The sequence below is a fragment of the Panthera pardus genome, unplaced genomic scaffold, assembly GCF_024362965.1.
Source record: "Panthera pardus isolate Hobbes unplaced genomic scaffold, ASM2436296v1 HiC_scaffold_24, whole genome shotgun sequence".
Lineage (NCBI taxonomy): Eukaryota > Metazoa > Chordata > Mammalia > Carnivora > Felidae > Panthera > Panthera pardus.
In genome coordinates this window covers 73,430,406-73,444,323 of record NW_026526810.1, presented here as the reverse complement: position 1 = coordinate 73,444,323, position 13,918 = coordinate 73,430,406, and the positions used below count along the sequence as shown (strand labels likewise).

The 13,918-nt window shown below is 37.5% G+C and overlaps 1 protein-coding gene and 1 long non-coding RNA gene across 10 annotated transcripts in view; one reads left to right on the top strand and one right to left on the bottom strand.

The window, feature by feature from the left end:
* The window catches only part of HEATR5A (HEAT repeat containing 5A), a 118,044-nt gene that overhangs the window by 100,756 nt on the left and 3,370 nt on the right, over nt 1-13,918 (top strand). For 5 of the 7 annotated variants that reach the window (XM_053889326.1, XM_053889327.1, XM_053889322.1 and 2 more), the window contains 3 exons: nt 185-457; nt 1,982-2,206; nt 6,745-6,899. In XM_053889326.1, the coding sequence (XP_053745301.1) occupies nt 185-457; nt 1,982-2,206; nt 6,745-6,899 (653 nt within the window). The remainder of the gene's footprint in view (nt 1-184; nt 458-1,981; nt 2,207-6,744; nt 6,900-13,918) is intronic. The other 2 variants (XM_053889328.1, XM_053889325.1) reach the window with 1 other exon arrangement.
* LOC128772999 (uncharacterized) overlaps nt 11,097-13,918 on the bottom strand; it is a 74,805-nt gene continuing 71,983 nt past the window's right edge. For all 3 annotated transcript variants that reach the window (XR_008417167.1, XR_008417168.1, XR_008417166.1), the window contains one exon: nt 11,097-11,520. This is a non-coding gene — a long non-coding RNA (uncharacterized LOC128772999). The remainder of the gene's footprint in view (nt 11,521-13,918) is intronic.

The following is a 13,918-nucleotide window of genomic DNA, read 5'->3' as shown; positions in this document are numbered from 1 at the left end:
CTCTGCAGTAAGAAGCCATAATAAAGACAACTCCTTTTACCTCTGTAACCTTCTCTTTCAGTCTTTAACACCCAAGACTTTAGCCATTTAAATGTTTTACCTACAGCAGAAATGAAATTGCCATCAACCCAAAGCAAAGCAAACACAGAGTGATTATTCAACACTTGTTTTTTCTGTGTTTTAGTTGATGATGGGGCTGCTGAAAAGGAAACCCTGCCAGAGTTTGGAGAGGGAAAGGACACAGGAGGACTTGTGCCTGGGAAATCTTTGGTTTTTGCAACCCTGGAATTGTGTGTATGCATTCTAGTTAGACAGCTTCCAGAATTAAATCCTAAATTAACAGGTAGCCCAGGAGTAAAAGCTACCAAGCCACAGGTGCTGTCAGAAGATGGAAGCAGACTGGTGTCAGCGGCATTAGTTATCCTCTCGGAACTCCCTGCAGTGTGCTCTCCTGAAGGTATGCTGTGGGATGTGATTGCTTTTTTTGACCTGGAAGGAGAGAAATGGTATTAATAAATAAAGGAGATAATGGTCGCCAGTCCTTTTCTCATTAAACAAATGCCGACCCAAAGGTTTGGTTGGTAATGTTTTTAATCCTCTAAGATTAACAATGCATTCTCATAATTTGTTTTACTAAAAGGGTGAAGGTAAATATAGAGATAGCATGGACTTTAGACAGGTAATGCTCTTCTTTGGTTGACAATATTTTTAACCTGTGAGTGGCAATGATTAGCTCTTAGGCTTTTTTTTTTTTGGTAAAAAATACATAACAGATTTTCCTGTCTCGATGACAGAAATTTGTCATCAGTTCAAAATCAAGTCCATACTTTTAATGTAGCATTTAAGGCTCCATAGGGCTCTGCTGAATCATTGTCTCTTCCTGATTCCTTCATGCTCATTGCTGTTGTGCTATTGTCCATGATCTGAAGAGGCCCATCCCTTCTCCCCTTTTTTATAATTTGCCTTCCTTTGAAGTTCATTTCCAGGCCTATGTCACCTGTAAATGCTTCCTTAAAAACTCCAGCTCGTAATGAGTTTTGCATTTTCATACGTGTATATGTGTATGTACAATGTTGCTTCTGTATGTAGATAGGTTTTATGTATCATATAGAGACATTATATATAATTGGTTATTACGTATAAAGAAAAACTTATATACAAACAAATATGTTTTGCTTCCAATGAAATACTGTATCCTTCAGGAAATTTAGTACATAATACATACTTAGTACTTAATAGATTTCTTAATTGGTAAGCATTTTTTTTTGCTTAAACATGTCTTGATCAATTTATGTGCTATCGTATTTTTAGTTTCAATTTGAATTAAAACCTATATTCCTTATTCTCACATACTACTTTGCCCCAAGAGTGGCAGCAAAAGTGACTACTAGAAGATATGGGATAAAAATACACCATAAGAGTTCTGTTGAGTAGCCTCTAGAAACATAAAATTTACCATTCTAATTTTAATCTCATTTTAAACATAACTAACTGTTTAACTCTTTAGTGACCATGAAATGTTAATAATTTGTACTTAGTTGATTGCTACAAATTCCTTAAAAAAAAGAGTTTAATATAAAATAAGTTCAGGTGGATACTAGCGGTGGTTGCACAACATTGTGAATGTACTTAATGCCACTGAATTGTACACTTTAAAATGGTTAAAATTATAAATTTTATGTTATCTGTATTTTATCACACTAAAAAATAAAAATAAATTCACCATTTGTCAACCACCAAGTTAGACAGCAAAAGATGATGAAACTGTGACACAATTTAAATAACATTTTCAATTACAACCAAAATGTAATCCGGTCTTAAAAATCTTAACCCTACCTAAATTATCTTAACAGTTTTAATCCTTTATGAAAAATGTCTTAAAGGCTAGAAATCTTTGACAGTGCCTTACTCATTGATGATTTCTTTTTAGGAACTGTATATATAGACTGAAACACAGTGTTTTTAAAAATGTATCTTACAGGAAGCATCTCAATTCTCCCTACTATATTGTACCTTACAATTGGGGTCCTCAGAGAAACTGCTGTGAAGTTACCTGGGGGCCAGGTATCTTCAACTGTTGCAGCTTCCCTACAGGCTCTGAAAGGAATAGTGTCCTCTCCCATGGCCAGAGCAGAAAAGAGTCACACTGCTTGGACTGATCTTCTCCGTAGCGCTTTAACCACAGTACTTGACTGTTGGGATCCAGGTAATTAAGGCTATTTGGAAGTAGTTGTTCAGTTTGCTTTAAAAAGCAAGTGGAATGTGTTTTTTGGTTTTGGGGTTTTTTTTTGTTTTTTTTTGTGGTTTTTTTTTTTGAGAATAAGCCGTTTAACTGATGGTGTTTGGCATTCTCACCTAGAGGAGACCACATATTCACTGTATAATGTGTTCAGAGAATACGTATAAGCAAAAACATCTGTATTCTCATTTTAGTATCTTTACTCTTTAATGCTGTTAAATGACTGGCCTCTTGTATATTAAGTTAATAGTGAGAGACCTTCAAATGTAATAATTAATTTACAGATACAGTATGATCCATAACTAGCTGGCAAAGTGCGTAAGTACACATTGTAAATCTAAAATAAAACTAATCAGGTTTATATCCTCACTCCACCACTTACTGGCTAACTGACTAGCCAAGTTACTCAACTTCTCTGAGCTGTAGTTTTCTCATTAACAGAATAAGGGTATTGTGTTGCAGGAAATTGTTAGAGCAGTAACATAATACATGGAAAGCATCTTGCTTATTATCTGACATATATCAATAAATGATAGTATTATGTTCAGTATCTGTAAAATTTGGTTCACCCATGTTATTGTTGTGCAGTTTTCATTTTCAACATGACATCATGGTGATTGTAAAAAGTCCTTAGACATATTACAGATTGTCCCTGCCTTCCTTGTTCTGTTTACAAAATGTCACAATTCACCATACTCTATTTTATATGGTATAAAAGTTTCAGTTGAGGTCAGCATTTATTGACCACCTACTTTGTGCCCAAAGTTGGGAGTCTCGTGGAGTCTAGTTCCTACAAATTGTCATATGATTAACATGTATGATTACTACCACAAAGTACTCCTTGAAGGCAACAGTAATATCTTAATTATCACTGCATTTCTAAGTACAGTAAAAAAGAGACTGATAAAAACTTAGAGTAATCAGCTCTCTGTGAGTGAATCAGGCAGAGTGTAACAGGTAGGGTTCTCTGGAAGCTCAGGCTGAGATGGAGTTTGGGAAGCAAGAGGTTTATTAAGGAACAACATCTGTAGATAGGTGTGAAAGGAGTAGGGGAAGGCAACATTGGGCAAAGAAGTCTGACTCCAGTGCAAGCCCCCAACAAAGCTCAGCAGATTTGTTGGGAGCCCTACAGGTTGCCTGCCCATTTGAGTGTCTCACATAGGACAGAAATGGCCTGTACTTTATCCTCAGATGTGGGCTATCCCAGGAAAGATGTGATCTCAGTCAAGGCAACTCTAGCTTGAGGCCAACCCTGAAGGAGCTAGCTGACCATACTCCCCATGGCTGGGCAGCACCTTCCACCATGAAGGGGATCTCAGTGGTACACCTGTATATCTACCAAGAGACTTCTCAGGCAATTTCTTATAGGATTAGAAAGCATTTTCCACATGGACATCATAGAAACGGGCTCCAGGCACAACATTTTTATCTGTAGTCCTAAATAGTATGGTACGTTTGGGGACAGCAAGTATAGAGTAAAGAAAGAATGTGGGGTTATGGGAAAAGAGGAGGGTGATGAATAGTGATTAAAGAGATGAGGCTGAAGGGTACATGGGGCCAGTTTTATGGAGGGTTTGCATGGGTTGTAATTTGGGCTGATTTTAATATGCATGTAGAATCCCTAAAGGGTTTTAAGGAGGAGAGTAAAGTGTTAAGATTTGCATTTCTGAAGAATCACTGTGGCAGCTATAGAAAACAAAGCAAGATACTTGGAGGTAAGATAGCAGCAGTAAGGATAAAGAGAATAATGAAAAATGAAACGTTAAGCATGTATTAACAGAATTTACTGATAATTTGATTCAGGAATTGAAAGGGTGGGTTGACTGAGCATTAACAGAAATTCCAAAGTGAACACTTTCAGGGGAATGTAGCGAATTGAGTTTGAAATACCTATCGGATAATCCAGGGAAACAAAATATGTAGAGGTCTGGAGTTCGAGAAAGTTATTTGAGCTAGAGATGATTTAGACTATGTGTATTTCATTTGAGAGTTGTCAGTGCAACCTACGGAATGGATAAAATCACCCAAATTGAGTGTATGGAGCAAAATGGGAAGAGATTCAGGGGACAATGCAGTCACAGAAGCCAGAGAAAAGAGTTTTAATGGTGAGAGAGTGGTCAACAGTATAAATATGGTGTAAACGGGAGGTAAGAAAAGGGGAAGGATTGAGTATAGACTTCTCTTGACAAGAAGAGAAAGCTGAAGGACAAGGACAATACAAGATCAAGGAATTTTTTTTTTTAAGATGAAACTCTAGCATGAATTTGTGCATATGTGGGAGAAAAGAAGGTAGAGATGGGATTGGAGTTAGAAATATTAGGGAAGGAAGCCATGTTCCTTTCTAAGCAGGAAGAAATAAAATTCATAGCACATTTAGAAGGATTAACCTTTACCAATTGAGGAAAGAAAACGAGGTATAGATAGGAAGTAATAGGTATAAGTTTTTATGTTGAGAGTTAACAATGAGCTTGCCTCTTCCATCACACACACACACACACACACACACACACACACACACACACAAATACGTTTTTTTGTTTTTTATCAGAGAATGCAGTTAGGACCGTGAGGATTTAGACTATCTACTGAGAGAAATTAAAGCAGGAACTGATGATCACAGGTTAACCATTTTCTGTGTAAGGAATTGCCCAAAAATTGTGGCTTAAAACATTTATTATCTGATAATTTATAGGTCAGGAATTTGAAGCAGCATAGGGGCGTGGTTCTCTCTCATGAGGTTACTGTTAAGATGTTGGCCAGGGCTGTAGCTAGAGGATCCATTTCCAAGATGATTCACTCATGGCTCTTGGAAAGAGTCTTCAGCCTCTTGCTGGCTATTAGCAGGAAGCCTTGCTTCTGTACCACAAAGGCCTCTCCATGGGGCTGATGCTAAGGGAATCTTGTGTTTATTCTAGGTAAAAGAGGGTGAGAATAAGGGAATTTGGGCAGGGGTGGGGGAATAAAGGAATTTAGAAGAAATGGGAAGAGGAACCCAGGAGAACTTTATCTCACTGAAAATAAAAAGACATTTTTACCAAACAGACTAGTTTACTACTGTTGAAACTACTGTTGTAGTTTCAAGTTGCCATGAATGACTGAAAGTACCAACTCTATGGGAAGCAGTATAGCATCATGATTAACAGTATGCTCTCTGGAATCAGACCTTCTGCCTTACTAATTGTGTGGCTTGGGCAAATGACTAATTTCTGTTCCTCAGGCTCTCATCCATAAAATGGGAGAAATAAGAATACCCACCTCATGGTGCTGTTGTGTGGATTAAACATTTAATATATATGAAGTACTTATAATGATGCTGTCATAATTTTAAGTGTTGACCCATGTACTTTTTTACCTTGATATTACTCAAATTATTTTTATAAAATAAATCCCAGTCATCCATAATATTTTGCTTTCATTGCTACTGTCTCTCAAGTGTTAGCTCAGATATTAATCTCCTCAAGGCTCTCTCTGACCACCCAATGTAGCAACTCCCGGGTTGCTTTCTTTTATCTTTTAATGAATTTTTTATATTCATAGACTTTGTGATGAACTGAAATTAAATTCTTCATTTACTTTCTGGTACACAGTATATCTTCTCTGTGAATTGTATTCTCAGTGCCAGAAAGAGTCCTGGCACATAGTGAATGTTTCTTAACTACTGAATGAATGTTAGCAAAGCTATTATCTCTATCTCTGTATATCATTTCTTCATAAGTAGCAATCCATTCTTACACAATTTAGTGACTCGAATTTGCTACACCTTTTCCTTTTCAAATAACATTGAGTTTTCACAGCAGGCTCATTAAAATTATTGAATGAGAATATGAAGGTAAATATGGAGGGAAATGAAGGAAAATTACATCTACTAGAAAATTTCCTCAAATGAATGTGGCCCATGCAATAATTTTAGGTTTTTCTGTACTGTTAAGAAATTATATATATATAGCAAAGCACGAGGTAGTTAAACTTGACATTTGTATTATGAAAATATGAATACCTTATTCTTAACCAAGAAAAATCAGTTGTACATTCATTTCTCATCTGCTTCACAACAAAAATGATAATAGCTAACACATGTTGAGCATATGTGTAACATGCTATTCTAAATGATTTACTTGAATAATTCCTCATAACTTTATAAGATGTAAGTACTGTTAATACTCCCATTTTACAAGTGAGAAAACGACAAATGGGGTTAGATATCCAAGGTCACACAACTAATAAATGTATATTCCTGGTAAATCTACACATTTACAGATGTCTACCTGTGAAGAATATAATCACTTTCGTAAATTTTGGCTCTAGAATTACTTACAATGCACATTTTGAAACCTATGACATTTTCCAGGATTCTTAAAATCATTCCATCAGTGTTTGTCTGTAACTGTTGTGTACACAAAAGAAATTGTTGGCTGTCAAACTAGATGCATCTTCACAGACATATAGAACAATAAATATGTCAATTGTCAATGTTGGGATGTTTCTGATAGATCATTTCTCTTTAGTAGATGGAACACATCAAGAACTTGATGAAATCAGTCTCCTTACTGCTATCACAGTATTTATTTTGTCTACCAGTCCAGAAGTTACTACCATCCCATGCCTTCAGAAGCGTTGTATTGAGAAATTTAAGGCTACTCTTGAGATAAAAGATCCTGTGGTAAGTCTCTTTAGTAGAAAGATGTTTGTAATAGGAATATATTTAGGCTTTTGCAGAACTTTGTGATTTTGTTGGCTCCAACAAGAAGTACCAGGCTAATTTTTTTTATTTGTAGGTGTGGAGTAATTCCTTATTCTTGGGGTGACAAAGCCAAATAATAATGGTCTTATTATTTGGCCCCAAGGATACAGTGTAGTTGGAGAAAGATAAAGGAAATGTTTTTTTTAAAAATTAATTTGAAATAGAGGCATCTTAAAGTTGATATATCTTTAGAAATTATAAGGGACATCTTACAAAGTAAGATACTTTGTAGCTTATTATAGTGGATTTCCTAAAAAAGAAAGACTTCACATACCTTCAAGAACATGAAGTATTCTTTATATGAAGTATGAGACCCCCCCCCAAAGCAGTACGCTCAAGTTAATCTCATTCTTTTATGACCACTTCATTTGCTACATTAACTTCCTATTCCTTTATGCACTGTAAAATGAGTTCGTGGCACAAATTCATTGACTCCTGAAATACAAGAACCAAATTTTCTCTCAGGAAAAAATAATCATTCAAATACTGTCATAGCGAATTGGGTAAAGTATGATTTACATATTTGATGTATAGTCATCTTTTTTTTTATAAAATTTTTTTAATGTTTATTCATTTTTGAGAGAGAAACAGAGCATGAGTGGGGGGAGGGGCAGAGAGAGAGGGAGACACAGAATCTGACTTCAGACTCCGAGCTGCCAGCACAGAGCCCAACATGGGGCTCAAAGTCACAGACTATGAGATCCCAACCTGAGCCAAAGTCAGTCATTTACCCAACTGAGGCACCCAGGTACCCCAATGTATAGTCATCTTTTGTTCTGTCCTATTTGTTGCTCTCAGCTTCATAGGAGCTTTATGTTGCAGTCTCAAAGGGTGGTTCCGCTGTGTGATGACACAAAGTTAATATGGTCCAGACATGGTTCCTTAAAACTTTAAGATCATGCCATTTGAACATTTAGATATATGTGATTTTTACCTAGAACGTTTTCTGAAATCCCCAAAATAGTTGTCACATTTGTGTCTGTGTTTGGTTCTGTTTTTTTCTTATATCACAGAGGGGCATATGAGAAGGAAAATGGGAAGTAGAGAAGAAAAAAAAAAGTTAGCCACTCATAGTTATGCTATACTGTGTAACCCATATGCCTCTTTTCTCACTCCAAACTGTCATAGCCCTTGTTAGCATGCAAATTTGAATGCCTGTGTTAAAAAAACAAAATTCAACTGAAGAAATAGTAAAGATCTTTATTGTTTTATTCAACATTTCATAAATTGGGCAGCATCCCATTTGGCAGATACAAAAGAGCTCTGAAGAGCCATACAAAATGAAAGACTTACAGACAGGAGACAGTTAGGACAAGGAAGTTACTAGCAAAGTATGGATTGTTTCAGGCAAAGTCACCTTCCTTTGGGAGACAGCAGGGGTCTGTCAAGCAGATTACCTCACTAGTGCTGACCAGGTAATTCCAGATTGACTGTAACTAAGTTAAGTATTAAGTCTTGGTTTGGTCACATGAGCTTTAGCACAAGTGACTCCATTTTGGGCCTGTTGTCTCCTTTTTTTTTAACAATCTTCCCCCTTTTGATCATACTCTCGACTTAACTGAGAGACGGGATCCAAGTTGAAAGCATTAGCAGCCCTCCCAGCTACCACTGAAGTTCTTGCAGGGTTTGCTGATCCTCTGTGTGGTATTCACAAGTCACAACTTCAGGTTCACATTTTTTAACTTGGTCATTCTTTGTGTTCCTTTTCCGATATTTTGCACATCATTTGCATGGTGGTTAGCAGCTATGAGCATGCATTTAAAACCTTTGAGGAAAAACAGGACCAGGAAGATTTTTTTTTTTTTTTGATGTTTATTTATTGGGGGAGAGAGAGAGTGCGAGCTGAGGAGGGGCAAAAAAGAGAAGGAGAGAGAGAGAGAGAGAGAGAGAGAGAGAGAGAGAGAGAGAGAGAATTCCAAGCAGGCTCCATGCTGTCAGCACAGAGCCTGACGTGGGGCTTAATCTCACAGATCATGACATCATGACCTGAGTCAAAATCAAGAGTCAGACACTTAACCAGTTGAGCCACCCATGAGCCCCCAGGGAGATTATTTATTTTTTTATTTTTATTTATTTTTTTCTTAATTTTTTTTTTTTTAACGTTTATTTATTTTTGAGACAGAGAGAGACAGAGCATGAACGGGGGAGGGGCAGAGAGAGAGGGAGACACAGAATCGGAAGCATGCTCCAGGCTCTGAGCCATCAGCCCAGAGCCCGACTCGGGGCTCGAACTCACGGACCGTGAGATCGTGACCCGAGCTGAAGTCGGACGCTTAACCGACTGAGCCACCCAGGCGCCCCACCCAGGGAGATTATTATAATGATTACTATCAGCAGGATATTTCCCAGCGTCTGGAGTGCACTTTGCAGCCACAGTCCCCAAGACCCAAACCAATTAAAATCCATTAAATCAAAGAAGACCCCATTGCAGGAGTCAGTTTCTTAAGTTGTGTGGCTTGTTCACAAATCTTATGTAGCTGAGTTTCAACTTCCCCAGAAGCATAGTCATGGTACAGCAAGTGGTATTGACCACAACACAGATACCTTGTTCAGCTAAAAAATAATAAAGGGCTATCCTATTATCAAGAACGACCTTCTTCTGAATTATTACTGCCTCCTTGTAGGTCTAACTCAACGTTGTAAATTCCGGGGAGTTGAGCAGTGAGGTGTCTCAGCTTGCTTATAAATAATCATATAGCCTAAGAGACATTTCCTAGGTATTGCCAGCCATCTAGACATTTGCAGGCCCAAGGAGAATGATAACCACCACAGACCAAGATAAATCATATTGGGAGCATAAACCACTCTCACCAAGGTGGCACTATTAATGGTTTCATTTGCAGGGATTATTGCATTTTCTGTATAAGCCAGGGGTCACTTAGGTTTTCCATAAATCTAGTTTGAAATAAAGAGTTGTTCTAAATGCCTTGCACAGATGAGTACTGTTGGTGAGATCTTTTCATAATTGGGGGCAGATGTGAATTAGGTAATCATAAGAACATGGGTATAAATATACTACAGTTTGCATAGGCATTTGTGTCTAATTGGGCGAGTATAGTGATAATCAGAGAAGAGTAAAAACAAGGCAGTGGATGTTCTGGCCATAAAGTCAGACTCAGTAAGTAACTTCTAAGGAGATCTATTGTAGTTTATTAAGAATGGCCTGGGAGGTACAGATGATGGCATTATCTTTCCCCAGACTAGTACCAAAGTAAAGGAAGAAAGAGAAGAGAGAATTTCATGTTTAGTTATAGTGAGAAGTCTTGATCTGACATCTTGAATGGAAGCAATCTACCTTGATGTCTGCTACTTCTCTTCCTAGTCAATTTGATTTCAAGGTCTCCAGTATTTGCACAGGACCAGATGTCCATAGGAACCGTCTTAAGTTGTGAAATACACACCCAAAGTTCAACATCTTGTACTCTGCATTGGCATCAGTTGTTGGTAGGGTCTTTTCCATGAGTCCCACATTTGCAAAAGCATCGAGTAAAACAGTAATTGTACATGATAGAAGACTTAAAAATGTCCATGGTTAAAGCTCTGATGACAGTTCATTATAATGCAGCTGACATGCAAATTGGTTATGACACACAATATTTTAAGGTAATAATGGGAATTATGACTAATAACATAATATTAGGACATGTCAGATTTCCAGGAGTTTCATTTTTTCTGTAACATTTATAACCTATACCTACATAAATACAACATAAAGAAGACTTAGTATTATTTCCTTTTGAGAATGCTTCCCACATAATTTAATATCAAATAGCCTAATCAGTTTAACAGCTTTGTTTTTATAAGGAGCAAGAACACTTCTTTTGTGATTTTCTAGGAGCCATATGAAAAATCCCGGAGTTGGTTCCAAATCAAAAGATTTCATTTAGGGGCGCCTGGGTGGCTCAGTCGGTTAAGCGTCCGACTTCAGCTCGGGTCACAATCTCACTGTCCGTGAGTTCGAGCCCCGCGTCGGGCTCTGGGCTGATGGCTCAGAGCCTAGAGCCTGCTTCCGGTTCTGTGTCTCCCTCTCTCTCTGCCCCTCCCCCATTCATGCTCTGTCTCTCTCTGTCTCAAAAATAAATAAACGTTAAAAAAATAAAAATTAAAAAAAAAAGATTTCATTTAGAATTAGATTTTGGAGAAGTTTACTAATAATATCAAAAGGTTTTAAAATATTTGGTCAAATAGTAGGACTATAGGTCACTGGGAAACATTACTTGGTTATCCATTTAACCAGAAAGACAGTTAAAGATTTCACAGGCAATACAGAAAGTTACATACTTGTCTTAAAAAAAAAAAAAAAAACAAAAACTTAGTTCATTTACTAGGAAAGATTGTTTTCTTAAGGAATCAAACACTTGATGGGGCGCCTTGGTGGCTCAGTCGGTTAAGCATCTGACGTCGGCTCAGGTCATGATCTCGAGGTTCGTGAGTTCAAGCCCCGCGTCAGGCTCTGTGCTGATGGCTCAGAGCGTGAAGCCTGTTTCAGATTCTGTGTCTTCCTCTCTCTCTGACCCTCCCCCGTTCATGCTCTGTCTCTCTCTGTCTCAAAAATAAATAAATGTTAAAAAAATTTTTTCAAAAAAAAGGAATCAAAGACTTGATAAAGAAAATATGAAACACGGAATTATTTTGATAAAGAATCTTTGTTTTCTAGGCAGATTATTTTAAAAGCCAAAGAAAAACCTTTATAATCTCTTATCAAGAGCAGACCAGTAATCCAAGAAAACTGTGTCCTTTTAATAGAGAGAAAACCAAATTCTAATTTTGTACCAGTGTATTTTTAATATTAAAGCTCATTTCCTTTTTTTATTTAAACAAATTTATTCCAATCTTAGGCAGCTTGACCATGCATAAAATTCCTTTCCCAAGATCCCTTATCACAAATTTTCTACAACTTTATTTTGTACCTTTGGATTTTATTCTCTGATTTTCCTCTTTCCCATTCTGAAATCACCAGCCTCACTTTAGGACAGAATTACTTTCTCTTCCCTCAACAAAATTGCATCTGCATTTCTCATGGTTTCTTTTACTGAAAACCCACATCCTACTTTCCTAGTATACAAAGATGATTCTATTATTGATTGATGCATCACAGCCACTAACTCAGGAAACAAATGGGTAAGCCCTGTGAGCTGCCTCAGCAAACTGCTCCATTCCTGGGAGTCCCAAGGCAGTTGGACACATTGAAAGCATAGCTCCTGTCTGGGTTTGCCAACACTGTTCCCAAACTCAGATAAACTAGTTGCAAGAGAAGCCAATCACTCAAGAGACAACGGTTTGGAAAAGAGAAAGGCAGAACTTTATTTTGGGTGCTGGCAGCCAGGGGAGGTGGCTCAAGCCTTAACAACTACCTCTCTGCCAACAAAACGGACACCTGGAGTTTTATAGGGGAAGAATGGGGAGATACATGCAGGAGGGCAGGCAGCACAGGATCATGGGTGGGGGTTGGTATATGTTCAGCATATGATCGTGGGCAGGGAAGGGACTGAAATGTGGTCTTCTAGGCATGCAGTTGCTATCAGGGCTTTTCTGGCCTGGCAGTCGTGTTGAGATCATTGCAAAATGTCTCTCATCAATGCATCAAGAAAATACTAAAAGAAATAAGAACAATGGGTTTCAGTTAGCATATGAGTTAAGCAATCTTGTCTATTTCTGGTCTTAACTATTGGGGTCTATAGAGGGCTTGCTGACAATTATTTCTAGTAGTTTAATTACGTATATTAAAATTTTTAACCCTCGGAAACCTTAATTTTTAATGGAAAACTAAGTGAATAACTATGAACTGTTACACCAACATTCTTCAGATTGACAAATTTATGAATACATTTTGTAATTTCTCAAAAGATACTCTTCCTCATAGTAAATTTTTCCATGGAGAACCAAACATTTGGATTTTTTTAAATGTTTATTTTCTCATTTTGAGAGAGAGAGCACAAGCAGGGAAGAAGCAGAGGGATAGGGAGAGGGAGAGAATCTCAAGCAGGCTCCGTGCTGCCAGTGCAGAGCCCAGTGCAGGGCTCAAACCCACAAACCATGAGATCATGACCCGAGTCAAAACCAAGAGTCAGATGCTTAACCGACTGAGCCGCTCAGGTGCCCTGGGAACCAAACATGTTTATTAATAGACCCACCTATCTTAAGTTTCTTTGTAATAAGCCAAAAATAGATGAAACTATGTTTAGTAATTGTTTCAGTTTTTTATTTTATTTGGAAATGATCTAGATATTCAGTGATATCTCTTTCAACTTATCTCAGTATAATTTTTAAGGTTTCAAGTTACCAAAAAGATTTTTATTTTTATTATTTATTTAATATTTTTAATGTTTATTTTTGAGAGAGAGAGAGAGAGAGTGAGTTGGGGAGGAGCAGAGAGACAGAGAGAGACAGAATCTGAAGCAGGCTCCAAGCTTTTAAGTGCATGTCTTACATAAATGACCTTGTCTAATTGGCACTTTCTCCATAATGGCCATTGTAATTCTAGGTTGCCTTTGGTAAGATTTTGCCATTTTTGTAGGTCTTTATGGCTACAGAGACAATAGTTGTTAGACATAAGCAGGTGTGCCAGAAGGTGCAGTGCTTAACTTTTTGGAATTTAAGGATCCCATTTCTTTGAAGTCTTTGGGTCTCTCGGAGCCAAACTAATACCTATGAAGGATGTACTGCTGAGTTGGGGATTGTGTGGTGTTTTACAGTGTACTTTGCTGCAAAGAAATTTTCTTGAGGTTGGTGGGTAACCTGTGTCTGTCTAACCCACTCCATGATCAGTTTATCCTACACGGGAGTCTTAGAGTCACGTAGCAAACACTCTGACAACTTTTATGTACTCCACCTATGCCTACCAATTTTGCAGTTTTTTGGCTTCCTAGATTTCCATCTGCAGTAGCCTTTACTTCATGTGCACATTAACACACCAGGAGTAACAAAACTGATGTTAC